The 23999-nt window shown below is 37.2% G+C and overlaps 1 protein-coding gene across 3 annotated transcripts in view; it reads left to right on the forward strand.

Moving 5' to 3' along the window:
• LOC114310149 (subtilisin-like protease SBT5.6) overlaps window positions 1–22176 on the forward strand; it is a 43857-nt gene extending 21681 nt beyond the window's left edge. For 2 of the 3 annotated variants that reach the window (XM_082887487.1, XM_082887488.1), the window contains 6 exons: window positions 17751–17862; window positions 18241–18802; window positions 20195–20292; window positions 20380–20734; window positions 21140–21353; window positions 21458–22176. In XM_082887487.1, the coding sequence (XP_082743613.1) occupies window positions 17751–17862; window positions 18241–18802; window positions 20195–20292; window positions 20380–20734; window positions 21140–21353; window positions 21458–21954 (1838 nt within the window). In that variant the 3' untranslated portion in view covers window positions 21955–22176. The remainder of the gene's footprint in view (window positions 1–17750; window positions 17863–18240; window positions 18803–20194; window positions 20293–20379; window positions 20735–21139; window positions 21354–21457) is intronic. The other variant, XM_082887489.1, reaches the window with a different exon arrangement.
• Window positions 22177–23999: the final 1823 nt, after the last annotated feature.

Consider the following 23999-nt stretch of genomic DNA (forward strand, 5'->3'; position numbering starts at 1 on the left):
AATGTATATTCTTTATTTGATATTATTCACTGGGCTTTCGCTCACGCTCATTCATGTGTTTGTAGGTGAGCCAAGAGAGGTCCAGACCCAGCCTCATTGAAGTCTTTAAGGAACAACCAAAGTTTTGAAGAGTCAGCCCTGGCGTCTTACGCACGAGACGCGTCTTCGCCCTTTTGCCTTTCTGTGTATTTTGTCATGTTGGCGAGGACTTCGGTATACGTCTGTGTATAGTTTTGTTTGGCTGACTTAGATTTGAATGATCCTGTCTGTACAGAACCTTATGCTACTATACTTTCTGCTGTGAGTTATTAACATATGTAAATGTGGAATGTTGTGATGTGCATATAAGCACGGCTCTATGGACAAAGTTTTAAATTTGCTTCCGTTTGGCCCCTTTACTCTGATGAGTTTTGTCTTATTTGGTTTGAGGCCATAGGTAATCTCGTGATTACTGGCCGGTTATGGCCTCAACCCATAGGGGCGGGTTCGGGTCATGACAGAATGGTATCAGAGCACGAGTTAATAACTCACACACTTGTCCAAAAGAGCAATAAGCGTCTAGAGAAGATCTAAGATGCATTCATGTGATAAGTATGAATCTGAAAGCATCAAAAATACGCTTAAATGTTTAATGTGAACGATTATGTATTATAAGTTTGTAATTCGCTTGCATTGCAAATTATTTGAATACGTACGCTCTTTAGTATATGCATACCTGTGAATCTTTTGTATGAAGTATAATGCAAGTTTAATCAAATGTTAAGAACATGTGATTATATGAGATATGAATTGTTGCACTAATGTGTACAACAAGTTCGTTTTGTTATAATGCACAAATATGAACATATGAATTATGAAAAGTTGCTTATATGCATTCGATTCTGCAAATGGGTGTCTATGTGAAATATGAACATGATTTGAGTATATAACTACCTAGTAAATGTTCAGCATACGATATCTGATAAGTATGCAATCATCTGTTACGTATGTGATTGATTGTGCCTTGACGATACATAAAATGGGAATATAACAATGTGCCTATATGCGAATGTACGCATGTGTATCTGTGTTTATTTTTGTATTGGGCATCCTGGTATTTGGCAAGGCTTAATAAGAATTTGTGTAGAATATGGATAAAGTAAGGGCATACGATTTGGCAGACTCTTCCACAGCCCGACTTGATAGATTGCAAAGAATAGTACAAGAGATGGCAGAAATTTTAAGACAACAACGTCAATTGCCACTACGGCAAGAACCTTTGCCACCACCAGTGTAAGAAACACCGAAGAGTTTGCTATCGAATTTTTGGGACTTGTTATAGGTGTGGTAAAATGGACCATATGGTAAGGAACTGTCCTCGAACTGAATGAAATGTGAATAAATCTTCTACCTCAGCTAGATTCGTACCAATGGTAGGAATTGCTAATCAGGATAGAGTAATCACACTCATTCCAGAAAATGCTCAGAATATTGTGAACGTTATCCCAGGTATCTATACTGTTTATGAATGAATGCTTATGTGTTGATTGATTCTGAATTAGTACATGTGTATATCTTCGCTTGGGGTATTATTTGATTCGGATCGGCATCTTTTTTTTCGTATCTACTGCATGTGTATCCAGACTGGTTAGACCCACAAGGTCGAGACTGTATTCATTGAATGTATATGCTCCATCTGGGAAATTTGTGAAATATGTATTGGAATATGGATTAACTCTGCACATGCACATGTACATCTAAACCTATGCTCAGGGTGATTTGTTATATTACTGTCTTCAATGACTAAACCACTAGAATTATGACTCTGTGATTGTGTGACGGGGTTGAGCACTCCAAATAACGAACTTTATAAATTGCGAGATCATGTATTTGGATTGGTAGAAAATTGACTGAACTATGTGACTATGCTAAACTTGACTCGTAAACCTATGTTTTTGTGACTAATTTGGAACCTCTGCGTGACAAATCTTATATTATGTGTAACCGAAGAACTTTGTTTAATGTGTTACTATGTACCATGTGCTTGCATATAAGACCTATTTGAGAATTTCTATACTGATTATGATATATACCTCCTGATATGAACGCCCGCACATGCAACTACACCTGAACTTATGTGAACAATGTCATATTGTACATGATTTGAAATACTTTGACATGAACAGTTGTGATAAATGACTCCGATATGATTTTGAGAACTGATGAACTTAGAAAAGTTGTGAAACTATCGACTATCTACCTAAGCAACGAAGTGTGCCTTACAGGACCAAAAATACCCCATTGAGAAAACTTTTATCCGATTCAATCTGATAGAACTTTTGTTTGATTGGGCCTGTTAGAACCCTCATTTGATATAATTTGATGGGACCTTCGCTCGATTTGATTTGGCAAGACCTTTGACGGGATTAATTTGATGAGACCCTCTATCTGATTTGACCTTGTTAAGGGAAAGTACAGATTACGTATGAATAAATAGCCAGATTATTCTTGGTAGGGAAATTGATAGACCCAAAACTTGAATCCGTTTAGAGTACTTGACTTACTTGAAAGACCTTATTTGGGCTATCAACAGATTGATCTAACCATGAACACCGTTGAGAACCAACCTTCAACTATTGAGGACATATGTGTTAGAAATGAACTGAATTGTGCAAATCCAGTGATTGGGTGTCTTAAGGAACAATGCTTGTGTATTGTCATGTTCTTACGTATTTGACGCTAAGGAAGCTGGTGACAACAGATTGATTTGATTGTAAACAGTACTGAATATTTATCCTCGACTAATCAGAATATGTTTTCTTCAGTGTTATCGGATTTTGGAAAATCAGGTTATGGTGAGTGGTATTATGTTTGTTTTGATGACTTTCTTGAGATGTCCTTTCATGCTAGGGGACGTTAAGCCTATGTAGCACCTTTATTGGGATATCTCTTTTGCCACCGACGGTTTTGTACCGGTGGGTTTGTCTAACTGATCTCGGGTCGGCCACCGACGGTCGTGAACGGGTGTGCTTCGATTCCGAGACGATTATTCATTTGTTTTGTCCGAAATGTCATCCTTTGGTATTATGTGGGTGTTATTAATATCCAAGAAGCTTTTAAAAACCCTGATTGTTCGAAAGTATGTGAATTCAATACGCCTTGTGTAAATAACTGCTCAGTGCCATTACATTCTGTAATTGGGGCTCTGAGGATGTGTAAATTGTGTTTAACATGTGATTGACTGTTTTGATATCATCTTTGACATCATGCGGGTTAATATACGAATTGCCTTATGCTTTTGGCGACTATGAGATAGTGTGGAAAGACTCGAAAGAACAGGGAAGTGAATGTTGAACCGAATTGTAAACTGTAAACTGTTGAATAAATTGAGAACATGTGTATTCTGTTAGAAGTCAACTGCCTCGATGTTATTATACTTTACAATTGGTACTATAGGGATATATGAGTTACGTATGTCGTGTGGTTGATTGCTTCGTTGTTATCTTTGTTGACTCGGGAATCAGTGTCTGGATCCGCTTTAAATTCCTGTAGACTTTTGATTGACCTTGGATAACTGTGATGAGTCACTAAACTAAATACCGAATCGGATTGTGAATTGCAGAGTTATTGAAGAATGAATTGAACTTTTGTGACAAGGGAATAGACCGAACTTCTATGGTAAAGTTAGCTGACATCTGAAATAAGTATGTGGTGACCTATTGTGAAAAAGAAAATTGTTGAATTTATGTCTAAATATTTTCGGTACCAACAAGTCAAAGCCAAATAACGAATTTCATTATGGGGCTGCCTTGGACACCCAGGGTATAAGTCCCGTTTGGGTTATTGTATATAGGATTACAAAGTTTGCTCATTTCCTCCTTGTGAAATTTTCGTATGATGCTTATAGACTAGCAATTGTTTACATCGACAGGATTGCTCGTTTGCATGGGATCCTAGTATCTATTGTTTGTGGACAGGGATCCTAAAATGTGTTTGAATTCTGACAAGCCTTCAAGAGGCGATGGGAACTGGATTGTGAGTCAGCGCTACCTTCCATCCGCTAATTGATGTATAACCAGAAAGAACTTTTAGATTTTCAGAGGAATGCTCTAAATACATGCCTTAGATTTTTCAGGGAAGCTGGAAAAAATCTATCCATCGTTGGCAGACTTTACTTACAACAACGGGTCACACTCTAGTTTCGGTATGGCACCGTACAAACCTTGTATGGTGGGAAAGGTAAGTCTCTGACTGATTGAGAACAGAGTATTGCTTGATTTTGAGACTAAGCAGGTAACTATCAAAAGGATTGAAACCGTTGAATAAGAAAGTCTCTCAAGTTGCTTTCAACTAGAGATAAAATAAGTTTGGAGGACCAAACTTCCTGAAGGGGGGAAGACTGTGATACCCCTGTTCCGTATTATGCTAATTTATCCTCCTTATGCATATGATTATGTGTTTGATATGATTTTGAGTGTCATTTATATGAATATATGTGGTTTTGAATTTTTATCTGTTCACCGTAGGAATATCTGTTTGATTATCTGCCTCGAAATTTAAATTGAAGGCCTTATCGGCCACAGAACCCGAAATTGATTATGCCCTCGTGATTGTCATAATTTTTAGAGCCTACGGTGAAATTTAATTAAAAATTAATTTGGATAAAATTAATTAGATTAAATTAATGGGTTAGTGCTTAATTATTTTACATTAGAATAATGTATTTGAGAAGGAGCTTTTAAAAGCCATTATACACCCTCCCTTTGTTCCTTTTGGAGCTCATCATCCGAAATTCCTCTCTAGAGAGAGAGAGAGAACAGGATTTAGAGATAGAGAGGGTTCAATTTTGAAGATTTTGCTAAGGAGCTCAAGCTTTGAAGGGCTAGGCTCAAGAACTTGCTTCTATTGGGAAGATTGAGCTTCTAGGTGAGTAATTGATTATAAATTCATGAGTTTAATCTTGTAATTTTGTGAATTCAAAGTTGAAGGGTGATCAAGAACAAGAATCATGTTGTATTTGATGAATTTGAAGTCATGTAATGCATGCATGTGTATAATTGCCATGAATTGGTATAGTTGAGCATGAAAAATATGATCCATGTAGAATCTTGGCTAGAATCCATGCTTGTGACCACCATTTGTACAATTTGAGTTGAAATGGAAGTTATATCTCACATGCATGTACCATTCATAAGAAGTATGAGCTTGAATGCATGAAATTGTTATGTTGAAAGTGAATTTGGTGTAGATTGGGACATGCATGTGATTAATTTGTGAAATTGAGCTCCATTGTGTTGTAATTTGGTGTTGGTACCATGTTAGTATATGATTATGTGAAGTTTGAGCCAAAATCATGCATCTAGAACCATTGAATGTCGAATTGGAGCTCAAGAACATGTTCTGGAAAACCCAGAAAATTTGATGTCCGCTCGAGCGTGAATTCTGTGCTCCTAGTATTTTTGCAGACTTGGATGTCCGCTCGAGCGGGAAGCTATGTAGATAGACCTTTAGCTCGAGCTCCATACTTCACGCTCGAGCGTAATTTTGATGCATCCAACACTTTTGCAGACCTCATGGGTCCGCTCGAGCGGGGAAGTCCACGCTCGAGCGAGGACCCTATTTTCTGGAATTTTGAAAATGCATTATGTGTTCCGTTTTTTGTTCCCTTTCACTTCTAAATACTCTTAGGCATACATTGAGCATGGTAAATGAGTTAGAAGAATAAGAATTAAGCCTAAAGAGGAATATGTGAATTAAGAACGGATTGAATCGGTTGTGACCCATATGTGTTATGTGATGTTTAGGGTCAAGCTCTAGAGCAAATCAATCAGCCTATCACTGTGAGTAATATCTAACAAAGAAATCTGAAATATGTTATTGTGTAATTGCTTACGTCCATGTAAGTTTTATAAGATTCGTTGATTCGATTGGTGGACAATGTTTGCTATACCAAATGAATGGGCCGGAGGCCGTTTTGACAAGAATAAATGAATGGGCCGGAGGCCGTTTTGACCAGAATAAATGAATGGACCGAAGCCGTTTTCACAAGAATGAATGGATGGGCCTGAGGCCGTTTTGACAAGAATGAATGGATGGGCCCGAGGCCGTTTTGACATGAATGAATGGGTCAGAGGCCGTTTCGACATGAATAAATAAATGGGCCAAAGGCAAGTTTGACACGAATGACAGTTTGACACGAATAACAGTTTGTCATTTGAATGGGCCAGAGGCCGGTTTGACATGAAGGAAAGGATGGGCCGAAGGCCAGTTTGTCATTTGAATGGGCCAAAGGCCAGTTTGACATAAACGAATGGGCCAGAGGCCAGTTCGACGTGAACAAAAGTACGAATGGGGCCAAAGGCCAGTTTGACCTAAATGATACTAATGAATTGGACCCGAGGCCGTATGATGTGTTTGGAACCGCTGTTAATTAACCTACATATGTCTATGTATGTAAGTATTAGTTAGAAATATAAATTGGGCCTAAGGCCGTTTGATGTATATTGTTCAAATGTATATTCTTTATTTGATATTATTCACTGGGCTTTCGCTCACGCTCATTCATGTGTTTGTAGGTGAGCCAAGAGAGGTCCAGACCCATCCTCAGTGAAGTCTGTAAGGAACAACCAAAGTTTTGAAGAGTCAGCCCTGGCGTCTCACGCATGAGACGCGTCTTCGCCCTTTTGCCTTTCTGTGTATTTTGTCATGTTGGCGAGGACTTCGGTATACGTCTGTGTATAGTTTTGTTTTGCTGACTTAGATTTGAATGATCCTGTCTGTACAAAACCTTATGCTACTATACTTTCTGCTGTGAGTTATTAACATATGTAAATGTGGAATGTTATGATGTGCATATAAGCACGGCTCTATGGACAAAGTTTTAAATTTGCTTCTGTTTGGCCCCTTTACTCTGATGAGTTTTGTCTTATTTGGTTTGAGGCCATAGGTAATCTCGTGATTACTGGCCGGTTATGGCCTTAACCCATAGAGGCAGGTTTGGGTCGTCACATCTCCCCTCCTTGTATCTCTTTGCTATGCCTTGTTAGCATTCCAAAGTAGCTTGTTTTTGTGGTTAATGTAGCCTTGGTTCAAGCATGTTTTAGCCTATATTTTAACATATTTAAGCTCTGTTTTGGGCCGGCTTGGTCACTTGTTGCTTGCATCTTACACTTGTAGTGTAATTTTGCTTACTAGTCTTGCATGCCTAAGGTTTTAGCTCATCATCCCAGCATGTGTCAGCTTTGCTCCAGCACATTTTTGCCACTATTTAACATGCTTGAGGTCTGTTTTAAGTGGTCTTAGTCATATATGCTTAGCTTTGTATAGCTATAGTGTAGTCGGGTTTCACTAGCTTTGTGTTTGAGGCCCCTAGCATGCTTTACTTGTGATGTTTTCATGATATGTCATCATTTGATATGTGATTTCAGAGCACGTTTCACTGTCATACTCTCATATGTATCACTCTCTCAATGTGTTTGAAAGTTAAGCTTTGTGCCTTGCTTGCAAGCGAATGAATGAGCATGCATTTCTTACTTTTTGTGCCTAAGTTTTAGTGTGTTTTGGCCACTATTTTGGAGTATCTATGGTCTATCCATAGCTGGTTTGACCATTTGAGATTGATAGTGCATGCCTCATGAGTAATGTTCTTCACTTGCTTTAGTGCTCTTGGCCCCTTTTAACATGTCTTACATGTATTGCTTGCATGATTGAGTCTTGTGCATCCCGCTTTAGCATTGAAAGATTAGCATGTTGTTTGCATTCTATTGTGTTTGGATCAGATGTTAATCCAAACACAAGAAATGTGAGATGTTTCATACTCCAAGTGATGAAACGTGTCACATTTCTTGGTCGCCGACCCTCTTGACCATGCATGATAGAGGTGGAGGCTCTTATGTGTTGTTTGTGCATTCACTAACATTGTGCAAGCTTGACTCTTCGGCCATCATGCATTGAGATGCGTGGTTGGTGGCTTGAGAGCCGAGTACTACGCTCCTTTGAGCTTGAAACATGATAAGGAGGGTAGTTGCACACACATTTCCTTGCAAATATATTGTCATGCCTCTATTTGTGCTTTGTTGCAGCAAAAGGAAAAATTTCAGGAATCAGTGGCCGACCGGCCACATGCCCTAGCCGACTGGCCACCCATGCCAGTCGATCGGCCACCAACACTGGCCGATGGCCATCTCTTCTACCTGATCATCCCTCAACATGTTCCTGGGATCAAACAGAAGCAGTCTAGAAGTTGGCACAATTTTCAGAGGTCCAAAAGAGTGCAAACAGAGGCATCTTGAGGCTAGGCGGTGGATTTTCGGGGTGAAGCCAACCGAGCATGCATATCCCCCTCGCTTCCCGAGGCCGTTCATTCCAATTGCTTAGCTAATTAGTTTATTAGCTTAGTCATTTTTGTAATTGATTAGTTAAGCGTTTAATTAATTAATTCAGTTTGTAATTAATTAGCTTAGATTAGCTAGCTATTTAATTTCAATTGTGTTGTAATTAATTAGCTAAGTTAGTTAATTAGTTAGTAGATTAGCTTAGCTTTTATTCATTCGGAACCTCCGTCGAGAGGGCACAATGTTGTAATAAGGGTGCGTGCGTGTGTACATGTCTTCCAACCCCCATTTCTTTCTCCCTTTTACTTATTAGCTTTTGATGGTTAGTTTAGGGCATATCTCAATTAGCATACCTTATGTTTTTCATGCGTGCATCGTTCATTTGTCTTGCATACACCGGGCTCGGCGCATCATTCAAACTGCATCGTATTTTAATACACTTTCTTGAATACGTGTTCCAAAGAATGTTATCAAGTGTTGCATTCATATGCCATCTTATATAGCTGAGCCTATTAGTTGCATTATTGCATGCGTTGCATTAGGCATCTTCGACATAGCTAGGATCATACATGATTTCTAACTAGTTTTCTGTTTTGGCTCGGAGTACACTGTAAGTGTTTACGCTTTAACATACTTGCATAAGTATGAGTGTTGCCATGTTTAGCATGCTTGCCATAAGGCTATTTGCTTAAGTGTTTAACTGCATGAATGCCTGTGGGTGAAGGCTTTATTGCTTGAATTAGAACAATTTATCAAATGTGAGTTTTAAGCCCATTTTGCGAAGTGGCAAATCATGTTGTTTTAAGCCCACTTGCGGGTGGCAAATCTGCGTTTTAGCCTACTTGAGAGTAGCACTTCCAAACCATTTTTGAAAAACGAACATGAGATGTTTTGTTCCAAATCGAGTGATTTAGTCTATACTTGTATGCTGTGCGCATCACATAGTAAAGTTAGCAAATAAACCGGAATAAGAACACATGTGTTTTCAAAATAACATATCATGTTTAGTAGAAGCCGATCCTTTTATCGGGCGAGCAAGGGTGCTCATTTCAGGACCTTCCCCTCTCGTACCCAAGTTCCCAAGCCGAGGCAACTTTAGTAATGACGGATACATGGCCTTTGGCATGAGTCAGGGTTTCCTAAATTTTCCAAAATAAAATATTTAGGTGGTGACTCTGAAATCTGGCAAAGCAGTCCATGTTTGGCACTTTTTGATTAAAATCGATTTTCCAAAACGATTTGCCGGATTTGGACTCTTTGGTGATTTATTAGTCTTACATTGCACTTTGTAAGATTAGATTCAGAACCGTGACAGGAGTCTGAACTATAGTAACTAGAACCCAATTCGCGCCCTCTCCGAAAGGGGGGCCGCGCGGAGAGAGTTCGGGGCGGTCTACACATATTCATTATTAATAAGAACAAATCAAAATTCTATAATAGTGTGGAATAGCTCGGCGTGGGATGATCACGTAAGTTTGTAATTTTAGCATAAAAAATTATGGATCAAAATTCCTAACTTCAAAAATAAAAACACATCATTTATAGCACGAATTATTATAAAATCTATTTAATTTTATTTACATAAAAATATTGAAGAGATGACATTGCTTATAAATGATGTGTTTTGAATGAAAATTATTAAACAATCTTAGAATACCATATGGCATTGCTTACATGATGCTCAAAGCATAGAAAATCATAAATCACACTTAGTATATTAACTACTTGAAAATAATGAGTTCATTATATCTAATTTATAATATTTTTCGCTACACGATTGATTTAAACTACTACATAAAAAAATAATAATAATAAAAATAAAAAAGTGACTTAATCAACAGATGAGTTCTAGAAAGAGAGAGTTCGGAGGTTGGAGGCCGGTGGTTCGAAGACATGGAAGGCCAAGATCATGGAACACGAAGGTATGGGCAGTCACCTATACCATTTTTGTGGATGACATTCCAGACTCGATGGACCCGAGAAGACTGCACTCTTTATTTTCTAACTTTGGAGGTGTGAGAGATGTTTTCATCCCTTTCAAGAGAAGGAAAACGACACACACCAGATTCGATTTTGTCAGATATGACTACCCAGTAGCGGCAAACATGGTGGTTCAAAAAACAGATGGGCTGTGGTGTGATGATAAAGCTCTCAAGGTCAAGTTAGCAGAGTTTGGTAAGGAGGTCGATGGGAAGCAGAGGTCAGTTCATCCGATCTATGGGAGGCAGACCAGACGTAAGTCCATAGCTGCCTCTATGATGCAAAATGGGAATAAATTGTATGTTCAGGTTGTTAAAGAAGGTGGATCCTCTTCCAAACCAACTATTACCATTATGGCAACTAAAGAAGGTAATGGATGGTTATATGAGAGTGTGATTATTAGGCTAAAATCTACTTGCTCTGCAGCCAAATTTAAGAAGGAATTGCAGAATAGGGGCTTAGGGGATATCAAGTTTTCTCTAGGTGGTGGTAGAGATGTCATACGCTCTTTCAATTCTGCACCATTGATGAAAGAGAGTCTCAAACATTTGGACGGATGGATTAAGGAGTGGAGTGACTCAGTTAAAGAATGGAAACAAGGCATGGTGCTTGACCAGGAAAGGCTTGTGTGGCTTAGCTGCTATGGGGTTCCTCCAAATTTGTAGAGTTTCAACACCTTCAGTCGTATAGAGAGGTTTTAGGGTAAGGTTGTTGGACTAGATGATGATACACTGAGCCTTAAGAACCTTCAATGTGGTAAGGTGAGGATAGCAATGTCCTGTATGGAGTCCATCAATTGCACTATTGATCTGGACTGCAAAGGTATTTTATACCCAATGAAGATTTGCGAGGTGCGGATTGTAATTTTTAAGGTTGTTATGAGGCAATGCAATTGCCATACCCAGCAAAAGGATAGGGCTGATCTGAGTTCGCACAAGGAAGAAGACATCTTGAGCTCAAACAAGGAAGAAAACGACCTCAGCACATGAATGGTTAGCTTGCAGGCTGTCCAGCGTGGCGGTGTGGTGGGGAGTCAGAAAGCTGTCAACCTAGCTGCAAGGGAAGTAGAGACAGCGCATGTGGATGTCAGTCGGCAGAGTACTTCTATGGTGGAAGAAACAAACATCATCATTGCAATGCCAAATGTTGGAGGGGCACAGGATGTCAGTGTTTCAGAAAAAAATGGCGGGCTTTATGCATGGTAAAAGTGATGGAAAGCGTATTGTGGAAGGCAAATTTTTCACGCCAGGCTTCATTAGAAGTGTGAGTGGTTCTGCAGGATATGGGCTCGGTTTAAATCTAGAAGTTGTGCTGAGTAAGGCCCACAGTGAGGGGAACTCTGTTAGTTTGGCCCAGAAATTTAGTGGTCCTAGTAGCCCAGGTAACCCAACTATTTCTAAGAAAATTAATCTAGATGTTGTGGGGCTTTAGATCATGACCAGGTCCAACTAGGAGAAGGCAGTGGAGTCATTCTTGGCAAGTTTGGGAAAAGTTCCAGTTTAGCAGTCTAGAAAAAGAAGGCTTGCACGAGGAAGAAGAGTAAAGGTATGAGAAGAAAAGTTTGGAACAAGAAAGGTGGTCTCAAACTTGGTCACAACATACTAGGGCCATCTATCAATCTCAGGAAAGGAGCAGTTTTTAGATCCGCTGCTGTAGCAATTTCTCTCTCTCTCTCTCTCTCTCTCTCTCTCTCTATAGCAAGTGCATCCGATCGTGGTAAGATGCTACTCAATAAGGCTGAAGCAACTTTACAAATGGGGAAAGCTCTTAGGTTGAATTTTGAAGATAAAGAGGATGAGGTTGTGAGCAAACTTCTTGAATTGGAAACAAAGGACATGGAAACAGTTCAAAAAAAGGAGAAAGGGAGTAGTCTGCTAAATGACTATTCCAGGAGGTTTAGGAGTGCTAATTTTTATTAATGAAGTTGTTATCTTGGAATATTAGGGGGCTAGGAAGGCCTTGAAAAAAAAAAGAAGATCATGAAGGTTCTCAAGGAAAGAAAGATTGACATGGTGTTGTTGCAAGAGACTAAAAAACAGGGAATCAACGCAGAGTTTGTGAACTCTATTTGGGCTGGAGAAAAAGTGGAATTCATGTCCGTTGACTCAGAGGGTGCAGCTGGGGGTTACTCTACATCTGGAATCCTGAGGTCTTTCAGCTCAATCAATGTTGTTGCAATCATAATTTTCTCCTACTCACAGGTACGATCTTTTTCAACTTTAGCTGTGTAGTGGTGAATGTCTATAGGCCAAATGATTCTGACAGAAGGAAAGGGATGCAGGATATTCTAGTGAGGCTCAAATCACAGTTCTTATTTCCATGGTGTTTGAGGGGTGATTTTAAGGAAATTAGATGCATCTCTGAAAGAAAATAATGCTCTAGAAGGGATAAGGGGGTGAGAGAGTTCAATGAAATGATTGAGCAATTAGAGGTGTCTGATCTATCAATGTGTGGAAGGAAATTCACATGGTGTAACTCATATGAGAATGAAAGATGGAGCAGGTTAGATAGATTTTTACTAAACCTAGATTGGTTGCAATATTTTAACTTCAAGCTATGGGGATTACCAAGATTGTTCTCTGACCATTGTCCCATCCTCTTAATGGAAGATGAGAGAGATTGGGGCCCTAGACCTTTTAGGTACCTTAATGCCTGGTCTATGCATCCTCAATTCTTGTCATTTGTTGAGAAAACTTGGGTTGAATTACATGTGTTGGGTTGGGTTGGTTTTAAATGTTTAGTCAAATTCAAATCCTTGAAATCTTCCCTAAAGAAGTAGAACATCGAGGTGTTAGAAAATGTGGAGAACAAGTTAAAAGCTACAGAAGAGGAAACACATGTCCTTGATCTAGTTGCTGAAAAAAGGACATTATCTGCAGATGAACTGGCTAGGAGAAGAGTATTGCACGGCGATGCTTGGAAGATAAATAAAATGTTAGAGAGGTTGTGGCTTCAAAAATCTATACTCAAATGGGCAACATCGGGCGATAAAAACACCTCTTTTTTCCATTCTGTGGCAAGTTGTAGGCGCAATAGGAATGCCTTATGCTCAATTCTAGTGAATGAAATTAATATTGAAGATCCCATAGGTGTTAAATCAGAGGTGTTGAATTATTTCAGTAATCTTTTTGCTGAGCCATGGAAGATAAGACCTTCCCTTAATGGCCATTTTAAGTCAATTGGGGATGCCAATGATTCCGGCCTTTTAGAGGCAAAATTCACAGAGGTGGAAATCAATAATGCCATCAAATCTTGTAGGGGTAACAAAGCTCCTGGGCCGGATGGTTTTAATTTGGGCTTTTTTCAAAAATGTTAGAGTATAGTTAAGGAGGATGTTATGCAGTTTATGAGGGATTTTCACCTGAATGCTAAGTTGGTTCGAGGTTTAAATAGCTCTTTCATAGCTTTAATTCCAAAGTTAAGAACCCAACTAGCCTAAGTGAATATAGGCCTATTAGTTTAGTAGGCTCATTGTACAAAATTTTGGCCAAGGTTTTATCTAACAAGTTGTCCCAGGTGTTGCCAAGAATCATAAATGAAACGTAATCAGCTTTCATCAAGGGTAGATATATCTTAGATGGTATCTTTATTGCAAATGAGATAGTAGATGGCTGGAAGAAGGCTAGTGAGAGTGGTATTGTGCTTAAACTTGATTTTGAAAAAGCCTTTGACTCAGTGAATTGGGAATTTTTGTTTTCTATGCTATCAAACTTTGGTTTTGAGAGCAAATGGGTGAGTTTGTCACCATTCCTATTTAATATTGTGGTTGAAACCCTCAACATTTTGCTGGAGGGAGCCAAGCATTTGGGTTTGATCAGAGGGGCCTCTGTAGGCTCAAGTGGTCTTAGGCTTACTCATTTACAATTTGCATATGATACTATTTTTTTTTGCGAAGCTGAACGGGGGGAAGTAGCCAATATAAAAAGAATCCTAAGGTTCTTTGAAATTGTATCAGGTCTTAGAATTAACTACAATAAAAGTGTGGTTTGTGGAGTGGGAATTCCTGTTGAGCTGGGCCAAGAGTTTGCTACAAGTCTGAATTGTCATCATCAAATCTTGCCTCTAAAGTACTTAGGTCTGCCATTAAGTGCCAACCCAAGTAGGAGAAGAACCTGGCAGCCTGTAATTGATAAGTGCAAGTTACGTCTTGCTTCTTAGAAGAGAAGATTTCTATCCTTCGCTGGGAGGTTGACCTTGATCAAATCTATCCTTGCTAGCTTGCCTGTTTTTTTTTTTTTGTCTCTCTCTCTTCAAAATGCCCGAGATGGTTGCAAAAGAGATTGACAGAATACAATCCGCTTTCTTATGGGGTGGTTCAGACCTGAGAAGGAAAAGTGCATTTGGTAAAATAGGAGGATATCTCCAAAAGTAAAAGCATTGGAGGGCTAGGTGTTAGCAGAGTAAAAGTTATGAATATTTTTCTTTTACTGAAGTGGTGGTGGAGGTTTGGTGCTAAAAAAAATTCCCTTTGGAAGGAGGTGATTTGTGGGAAGTATATTGAGTAAGGTAGGGGTTGGTTCCCTTCAACAGATAGAGACAGCAAGATGTCGAAAATCTGGGGTGATATTGCCAATACTATAGCTACTAGGCCAGAGCTTCTTCACTTCTTTAGGAGCAATGCAGTTGTTTTGATTGGTGATGGTCAAAGAGCTAGATTTTGGACTGATTGCTGGTCAGGTCGGTTTTGCCTCAGAAATGAGTTTCCGAGACTCTACTCACTATCAAATGACAAAGATGGGTCTGTGTCTCTATAGCATTCTAGTAGAGATGCTTTTAGGAATTGGGTTTTAACTTTAGAAGACCCCTTTTTGCTTGGGAAGAAGAGGCGCTGAGTAGATTGTCAATCCATCTCAGCAACTTCTCTCTACTTAGAGCCAATGTCCCGGATTGTTTGAAATGGAATGCAACTCCATTTGGTGTTTTCAGTGTTTCTTCTACCTATCACTAGTTTGAACTAGGTTTTGGTCCTACTTGCACGGTCTCTAGTTCACTACGGAAGAATGCTGTACCACCAAGAGTTCAATTTTTCGGTTGGTTGGCTTAGCGGGGTAGAATTAAGACTGCTAGTTTCTTGAGAAGGATTGGTATACTTAATGGCAATGTGGATGTTTGTTGTATTTTTTGTAAAGAGATGGAGGAACCTTCTAGTTATGTGATATTCCATTGTCCTTTTGTTTGGCTGATTTGGTCTTATTTTGTTAATTTGGGGGGGGGCTGCAATGGGTTTTACCAGGTTCAATTCAGGGCATGCTGGATTTGTGGGCTGGGTGTAGGCATAGTAAGATGGTAAGGAAGATATGGAGTGTAGTTCCTTTAGCTATTTTATGGTCAATCTGGAAACAAAGGATTGATTATATGTTCAATGGGGTGCAGCCCAGTTTTGATGCTTTATGTGAAAACATTAAGGTTAGAAATGCAATGTGGGTCAAGTCAACATTTACTTTGGATTACTCTGTCTATGATCTGATCCACAACCTCAATTAGGTGAAAAGGTGTCTGGGCTATAGGAATCATGCCTCAGTCTGAATATGGTGGATTCGGAGAGCATAGTGGTTATACATTGGATGTGATTATCAGGACTACATAAGGGAGTACATTGGATTGCTATGCTCAGCAGTGGCTACAATAAGGCATTGCTTTGCACCTCCAAGTCTTGCTAGTTGATAAAAGGGGGAGATGAACTACTATAGTGTATTGCTATATAGTTGCCCCTGCTGCTCTGTATTGCTCTTCTATTCTGTTAGGTTGCTCTTGGTCAAATTCTATTAGGTTGCTATTGTTTTGTGATGCTGATGTTAATGTGGTAGTGGTTGTTATTCTTCTACTGTCAATGTTTTGGCTTTGATTATATTCTGTGGAGGCTCTGCTGTTAATGCTGCTGTTCAGTAGTTTGGTATTGGTGAATAGGTATATCAGTTGGGTTGCAATTGGTTTGGTGCTGGTGAATAGAGATGGTGGAGCTACTGTAGGTTAGGATAGTTCTATGGATTGAATTTCTCAACTTGAGATTGGGCATCACTATGTGGGGTAAAGGGTTGATGATGTATAGTCTAAGGATTCTTGGGCTGCTGAGAAATGTATTATTGACTATTTGCCTGCTGCTGTATGTGGAATGGTGTGTCACGGGGGAGTTTGATATGCTGATTAGATATTTGAAATTTCTACCTGCTGTTGTGCTCTGTTGTAGTTATGTTGTTGATCTGCTATGCCCTTCTGGTTATTATGCTGCTGGTTTGCTATAGTTTTGTGGCTGCATACTCTTGGTAAATTTGGTTGCTATGTTGTTTGGTGTATGGGTTGAAGCTGGTTGCAAGCCTTGGTCTGATGTTCTTTTCTGCTGTTGATCTTGTCTTTTGTTTCTTGTTTTGGTGTTTTTGTTTTTGCTCTTTATGTTGGTTTCTCACCAACTTGGAGCTTGGAGCTTGTGCTAGCAGATGATTTCGTGTTCATCTTGGTGCCAACTTGGTTGGGATCTTGATGGGTCACTGTGATGCTTTCTGCACTCTTCCCTTTATTGATGTTCTTTCCATACCTTGTATGCTTTTCATCAATAAAGTTTTTCTTTGCTGATCAATAAATAAATAAATAAATAAACAATATCACATAGTGTTTCCAAAGTATCAAATAACTACTTGTTGTGAACAATACATTAAACACTTAGCCAAAGAACATGTTAAGAAAAAAAAAATTAGAATGCATTTTATACATGACAATAACAAAAAATAAAAAATAATTTAAAACTGGGGGGGGCACGTGACCCGCCTAGGCCAGCTGTGTCTCCACCTCTGTGTGTGTGTGATATCTTCTATCACTCCATATGCATTTCATCGTTTTGTCTCACCTTCTACTATTTATCTATTTAGATTTTGATATTTTTCATTTCATAAATAAGATAGCAATTTTTTTTATTTTTTTATTTTTCATAAGATTCACATTCAACTATTTATAACTTCCCTTCATGTCATTCTAGTGGATTTGTTGATGTGTATCTTTCACAACAATTAACTATGAAATAACGATCTCCCTTCCACGTATAAAATGTAAAGGAGAAATGCCATTTTTATATGCAAGACCTATGGTATTTGAAAGATAATAATTAGACGTACCATGTCATATGAAAATTCACATACAAAGTGAAAAGTTTCGGTGAAATATTCTAATAATATGTAGTAGTTGTCTTGTTATATGTGTTATCTTTGGTTTATTTTTCTGTCTACTCCTCCATTGTGGGTTTACCACATTGTTAATTTTGAGGGGGAATACTACAGTATGCAGTCCTAAAAAGGTATACATTGTAAGAAACGCCATAATTTTTATGATAAAAGTTCTAAATGTTTAAAAAATTAAAAATAAAAAACAGAAAAATAATTAAAATTTCACTATAATTTTACTCTATAGATTTTTTCAAGAATTAAAATTTCAATAAAGTATTTTCTGTTGCTTTTCTTTTAAACCCAGGGGTATGGCCAGAGTCACGGAGTTTTAGTGATGAAGGGATGGAACCAATTCCCAATTCATGGAAAGGAATCTGCCAAAATGGGGTTGCTTTCCAACCATCTCATTGCAATAGGTAATTTACTAAGCAACTTCTATTTATATAATTTTCCTTATATATAATATGGATAATTTGAATGTTCAATCCACCAAAATCCAAATTAAAAGAGGACGATCTCATCATAGTGGATTATGTTTTCATGAATTAAATCTTACGGCGCATAGTTTACAATAGTACAACTTTAACACTGAGGTAATGTCCACCGGTCACACACCATAAACTCAAGTTTCATGAATGCACATGATTCAGAATTTTTTTTTTTTTAACTAGTGCTATGTACTCATATTTTTGTTTTTAAAAAGTACGTAAAATTTTAATATATAGCATAGATTTAAATTTAGTATAGTGTAACGCACACATAATAAATTCAATTCACAAATGATGTTTTTCTAGGAAATTAATTGGAGCTCGATACTACCTAAAGGGATATGAGGCATTCTATGGGCGACTCAATGACACAGAGGATTATCGGTCACCCCGTGACAAAGATGGCCATGGAACTCACACAGCCTCTACTATCGGAGGCCGAGCAGTTGCTAATGTTTCAGTCCTCGGTGGTTTGGCCAGTGGCACAGCCACTGGCGGTGCCCCACTAGTGCGTCTAGCCATCTACAAAGTATGTTGGGCAATTCCGAACCATCCTAAACTAGAGGGAAACACATGCTTCGATGAAGACATGCTGGCCGCATTTGATGATGCCATTGCTGATGGGGTTCATGTGCTAAGCATTTCCATCGCATCAAATAGTCTTAGACCCTATGAACAAGATGCGATTGCAATCGGTGCATTACATGCGGTGAAGGCAAACATTGTAGTGGCATGCAGTGCTGGTAATGAAGGCCCTAGTCTGTCAACTGTGAAAAATGTGGCACCCTGGATCATCACTGTTGGTGCAAGTAGCATAGACCGAGTGTTCAATTCACCAGTTCTGCTAGGAAATGGCATGAAAATTGAGGTAAAACTTTAAACAATTTAAATCAATATCAAAATACAAAGAGAAGTATATATATAATACTCTCACTACAAGAAAAAGCATTTTTGGCGACTAAATTTTTAGTCGCCAAAAGTCCATTTTTAGTCGCCGAAAGTCGAGTTTTTACTTTCATCGACTAATTTTTTTAGTCGCCCCTTTTGTCGCGTATATATGGTCACCGGAGGTATTGGCGACCAAAATTTTTTTAGTCGGCAAAAAATAGCTCTTTAGCGACCAACATTTTAGTCGCCAATAGTGATTTACACTTTTTAAAATCACACATTTGGCGACTAATCTTTTAGTCGCCAATAGTCCATGAATTGCCGACTAAACGGTTTAGTCGCCCAAAATAAACACTTTTAGCGACTAAAATTTTCGTCGCCAAAGTTCCTTCCGTGAAAAAAAAAAAAAAAAAAAAAAACCAATTTCTTTGCTTTTTCTGTGATTTGAACCGCCAACCTCTCCCACATTCGAACCGCCAACACCTTTAGCAACACACTCCCTCCACTATGCCACTTCAACATCGCATGAATATATATGCAATATATATTATTTATATAGTATATAGACCGGTATTAATACAAAACTATATATATAAATATAATTATTTTTATTCAATATAATTTATGTAAAAAATAAATTATTTATTAAAAAAAATTTAGGCCACTTTTGGCGACTAAATCTATTATTTAGTCGCCAATTCTATTATTTTGGGCTACTAATTAATTTTTTGTCGCTAAAAAAATAAGTTCAAATTAAAAATAAGCAGTTTTAGTGACTAAATCTGTTTTTAGTCTCCAAAAACGTCCCCTTTTGGCTACTAAATTATTTTAGTCGCCAAAAACCGTCACTTTTGGCTACTAAACAACCTTTAGTCTTTAAAACCCCTACATTCGGCGACTAAACTGCCTTTTAGTCGCTACAACCCCTGTATTCGGCGACTAAACTCTTTTAGTCGGCAAAAGTGTTCAATTTTGGCGACTAATTCCATTTTAGTTGCCCATTCTACTACTTTCAGCGACGAAAAATGAAGTTTTAGTCGCCAAAAACGCTTTTTCTTGTAGTGTCTTACAGTTTTTTTTTTCATCATGTGGATTTTTCGTAATTAATTATTATTTTAAGATAATCAATCTCTATATCACACATAAAATGCTAATCTATTATTTTAAGAGAAAAAATAAACCTTTCTTATATGGAAAATGATATACAAGTCTACTTTTTAGACCCACTTTCTAAACTTAGTTGTGTGTTAAGAAGATAATTGGTTGACACATTACTGGGTCTAGAAAGTAAGTCTAACTTTTGTGCCTAAATATCAATATTCTTCTTATATTGAATTTTATTCATAATGTTTTCTCCTCAATCTATACATAGGGACAAACAGTGACACCCTTCAAGCTGGACAAAATGTATCAATTAGTTTATGCTGGGGATGTTGAAGTCCCTGGAACAACCACGAATAGTACGACTGGGTAATTATTCATTTCTTTTTGTTCAAAAGTGTATAGATTTAATTGATATTTTGAACCATTTGAATTTGAGTTGTTGAATTTTTCCAGACAATGCCTTGATGGTACTCTCTCACCGGAGCTTGTGAAAGGAAAAATTGTTTTGTGCCTAAGTGGGTATTCATATAATGTTAAGAAAGGTTTAGAGGTCAAAAGAGTCCAAGGAATTGGGTTCATTCTACAGAACCCTGAGAATGGCATTGGAATATTAGTTGATGCTCATGTACTTCCAGGAACAACAGTATTTTCCAATGATTCAACCACAATTCTCAACTACATACGAACTTCCAAGAATCCAATGGCAACATTGGTCCCACCGGAAACTGTTTTGAATAGTAAACCAGCGCCTTTCATGGCATCCTTCTCTTCAATGGGTCCAAATGGCCTTGAACCCAATATTCTCAAGGTAAGAAGTATATTCATTGTTATAAAATTATACTTTTAGATGTCCATAATGAATCCCAAAAGGTGACACATGTTGTTTCTAGTTATTTAAAAATAAAAAATAAAAAATAAAATAAAATAAAATAAAATAAAAAATGTTGGCAATACTACATTTAGTGCAGTGTGTACTCCATCCAGGACAATGTGCATCATTCTTTTCAATGGAAGTTTTATATCTCTGTTCATTACTGAGAAGTCCTCGAGTATAGGACATGCGACTGCAATATCATTATATATGAACAAGAAGAATAGAAGATGTTTCAATTTTAGAGTCTCTTTGGCACAATAAAACAATTTATTAGTAGCTTTTATGTCATCATACTTGTGAATGGTTTCATGAACTTAAGGTTAATGGCTATCTTGGCAGCCAGACATTACTGCTCCAGGATTGAATATCTTAGCAGCATGGAGTGAGGCATCCTCCCCCACAAAGTTGCCTGATGATCATCGAGTTGTCAAATATAACATCGAGTCTGGAACTTCCATGTCGTGCCCTCATGTGGCTGCTATAGCTGCACTCATCAAAGCCATACACCCTGATTGGAGCAGTGCTATGATAAGATCTGCCCTCATAACAACTGGTACACTTGCATGTTTTAACTCATTACATGTTCTTTATTTTCTAGCTTTCAAGACATCTTTCGTGTCCTAATTTTTATAGGTTTTTCTTCTTGTTTTGGCACAGCCGGGCTAAATAATAACATGGGTCAACCAATTACAGATGCTAATGGAAGTCCTGCAACCCCTTTCCATTATGGTGCTGGCCACTTCCAACCTTTAAAAGCAGAAGACCCTGGTCTCGTTTATGATACCACTTACACTGACTATTTTCTCTTCCTTCCCAACAGTAGTACCAATAAATTTGTTCCATCACCAAGTAACCTTAACTACCCATCTCTTGCTATTGCAAAACTTGAAGGCATCATGACAGTGAATAGGACTGTTACAAATGTTGGTAGCAACAGAAGTTCGTACAATTCAACGATCATACCCCCAGTTGGATATTCTGTTGAGATCTCTCCAACAACGTTGGACTTTAGTTATTTTGGGGAGAAGAAGAGCTTCAGCATAACAGTGAAATCAGAAATTGGGAGCAGGAGGGATGAGTATTCATTTGGTTGGTACATGTGGGGTGATGGGATTCACATGGTAAGAAGTCCCATTGCAGTGTCTTCTGCATAGCCAAGATTTCAAGAACATGAAATATAAATGAAACCCTTCACAATTTTTTCTTTTTAGAGTCTGTTTTGTTTTGTTTTGTTTTTTTTTTCTTTTTTGCTTTTTGTGCTAAGCTTTAGAGTGAATGTGGTTCCTCACAGCACTTCTATCTCCACAAACAACAGTGTAAGTTGTTGAATATTAATGAACATAAAATAAAATGTCTAAAGTATCTTTTTGGTTCAATTTAATTATTAAAATATTATTTTTCTGTTATTTTTACTTAACAAAAATAAGCAAATATTCATATTGAAAACAATATACAAAATAGTAATTAAAAAATTATTTTTTTATCAATAAAAATTTGTTTTGTTACCGTGATAAAAAAAATTAAAAAAAACACCTTCAAAAAAAAATGGAATAATTAGTTAATACTGGGATAGAAAGAAAATTACCAAAACATTCGGGTTGCAAGTAATACTGTGATAAAATGCAAGTTGCAACATGTTTGGATACTTTTTTTTACCTGTCTAACTGATAAGTAATTTCTCTTAAAAAAAAAAAATTAGGTTGTGTAATTTAGTTTTGAAATTATGACTTGAGTGTGGAATTGTGAGTTGAGTTTTAAAAAGAGAAATTTGTTTGGTTATGAGTTTTGAAAAGAGTTTTTGAATTTTGAATTTTGAAAAAGGTTTTGTATTGTATTTTGAGTTTTAAGTTTTTGAATTTTGAGTGTATTTTAAATTTTATGGATCTATTTTTTTAAAATATTAAAAAATGTTTAAGAAAATTTTATTTTTTTATTTTAAATATATAATTTTTATTTAGATATTTTTAATTTTTTTTATTTTAAATATTTTAATTATAAATTATTAAATGTTTTAGATGTTTTTATTTATTTATTTATTTTATAATTTTTATTTAGTGGATTGAGTTTACTCGGTTGTCTGCTTGATTGACCGGAACAGTGCAATTTATTTATTTATTTATTTGCAATTGTAACCTGCTATTTAAAAAAATATACACTTGTTTTTTTTTACTATATAATTCTTTTTTTTAGATTTTTTATAAAAATAATATAACAATCTCATCACTAACTATTTTCAAACTACATCATTAAAACAAACACACTTTCACATAATCCTTTCACTAACAATTTACATATTAACAATATCTTCACTAACAATGGCCTTGTTTGGGAAGTGACTATTTTTTTAGGCTTTTTGGTTATTTGGCTATTTTAGTAGGCTATTATTATTTTGAATAAAGATTGGGACCCCCTTTCCCCCACCCCCTTTTGACCCCCTTTCTTTTTTGATTGGTCACTTTTTCTTTCTCTTTTTCTTTTTCTTTTTTTTCTCCTCCTCCAATCACCACCCGCCACGTGTGTGTGGGAGGTGGTGGTGGTTGAAATTTGAGGGGGTCTAAATCACTGCTGTATTATTTTTGTGTTTGGGAAGATTGGGTTGAATTTTTTATTTGATTATTGTATGGAAAAATGAGTTTGAAATGATTGGGATAGTAAATGACCAAAATGCCCCTGTGTGTATTGTTGTTGCTGTCGTGGGTTTCTCAAAAATTAAAAGGGCAAAAACGTCATTTTATAGTCTGACCATTACAACTTTGACATGATGTGGGATAATTAAATGACCAAAATGCCCCTGTGTGTATTGCTGCTACTGTCATGGATTTCTCAAAATTAAATGGGCAAAAGAGTCATTTTACACTCTGTCATTATTATTCTGCCTCACGTGGGAAGTGATGAGCAACAGTGCTGCTTTTTGGATTTTTTTTTTTTCTCAAAAGGCTACAGTAGCCTGGATTTCCATTTGCCAAACAACGCCAATACCATCCAACCTAAGCCACCAAATACATATGGCCAAAACACTTTTCAAAACCCATAATTAAACAAATTTTCTCTTTTTACAACTCAAGCACGACTTCACACTCAAATCAAGATTCTAAAAATAATTTTTTTAAAAAATAAAAAAATATTTTTAAATTTTTTTTTTAAAATAGAATTTTGACAAGAGTTTAGTTTTGAGTTTTGAAAAGAATTTTAAATTGAG

This window comes from Camellia sinensis, chromosome 9 (genome assembly GCF_055761805.1).
Source record: "Camellia sinensis isolate YWXY chromosome 9, ASM5576180v1, whole genome shotgun sequence".
Lineage (NCBI taxonomy): Eukaryota > Viridiplantae > Streptophyta > Magnoliopsida > Ericales > Theaceae > Camellia > Camellia sinensis.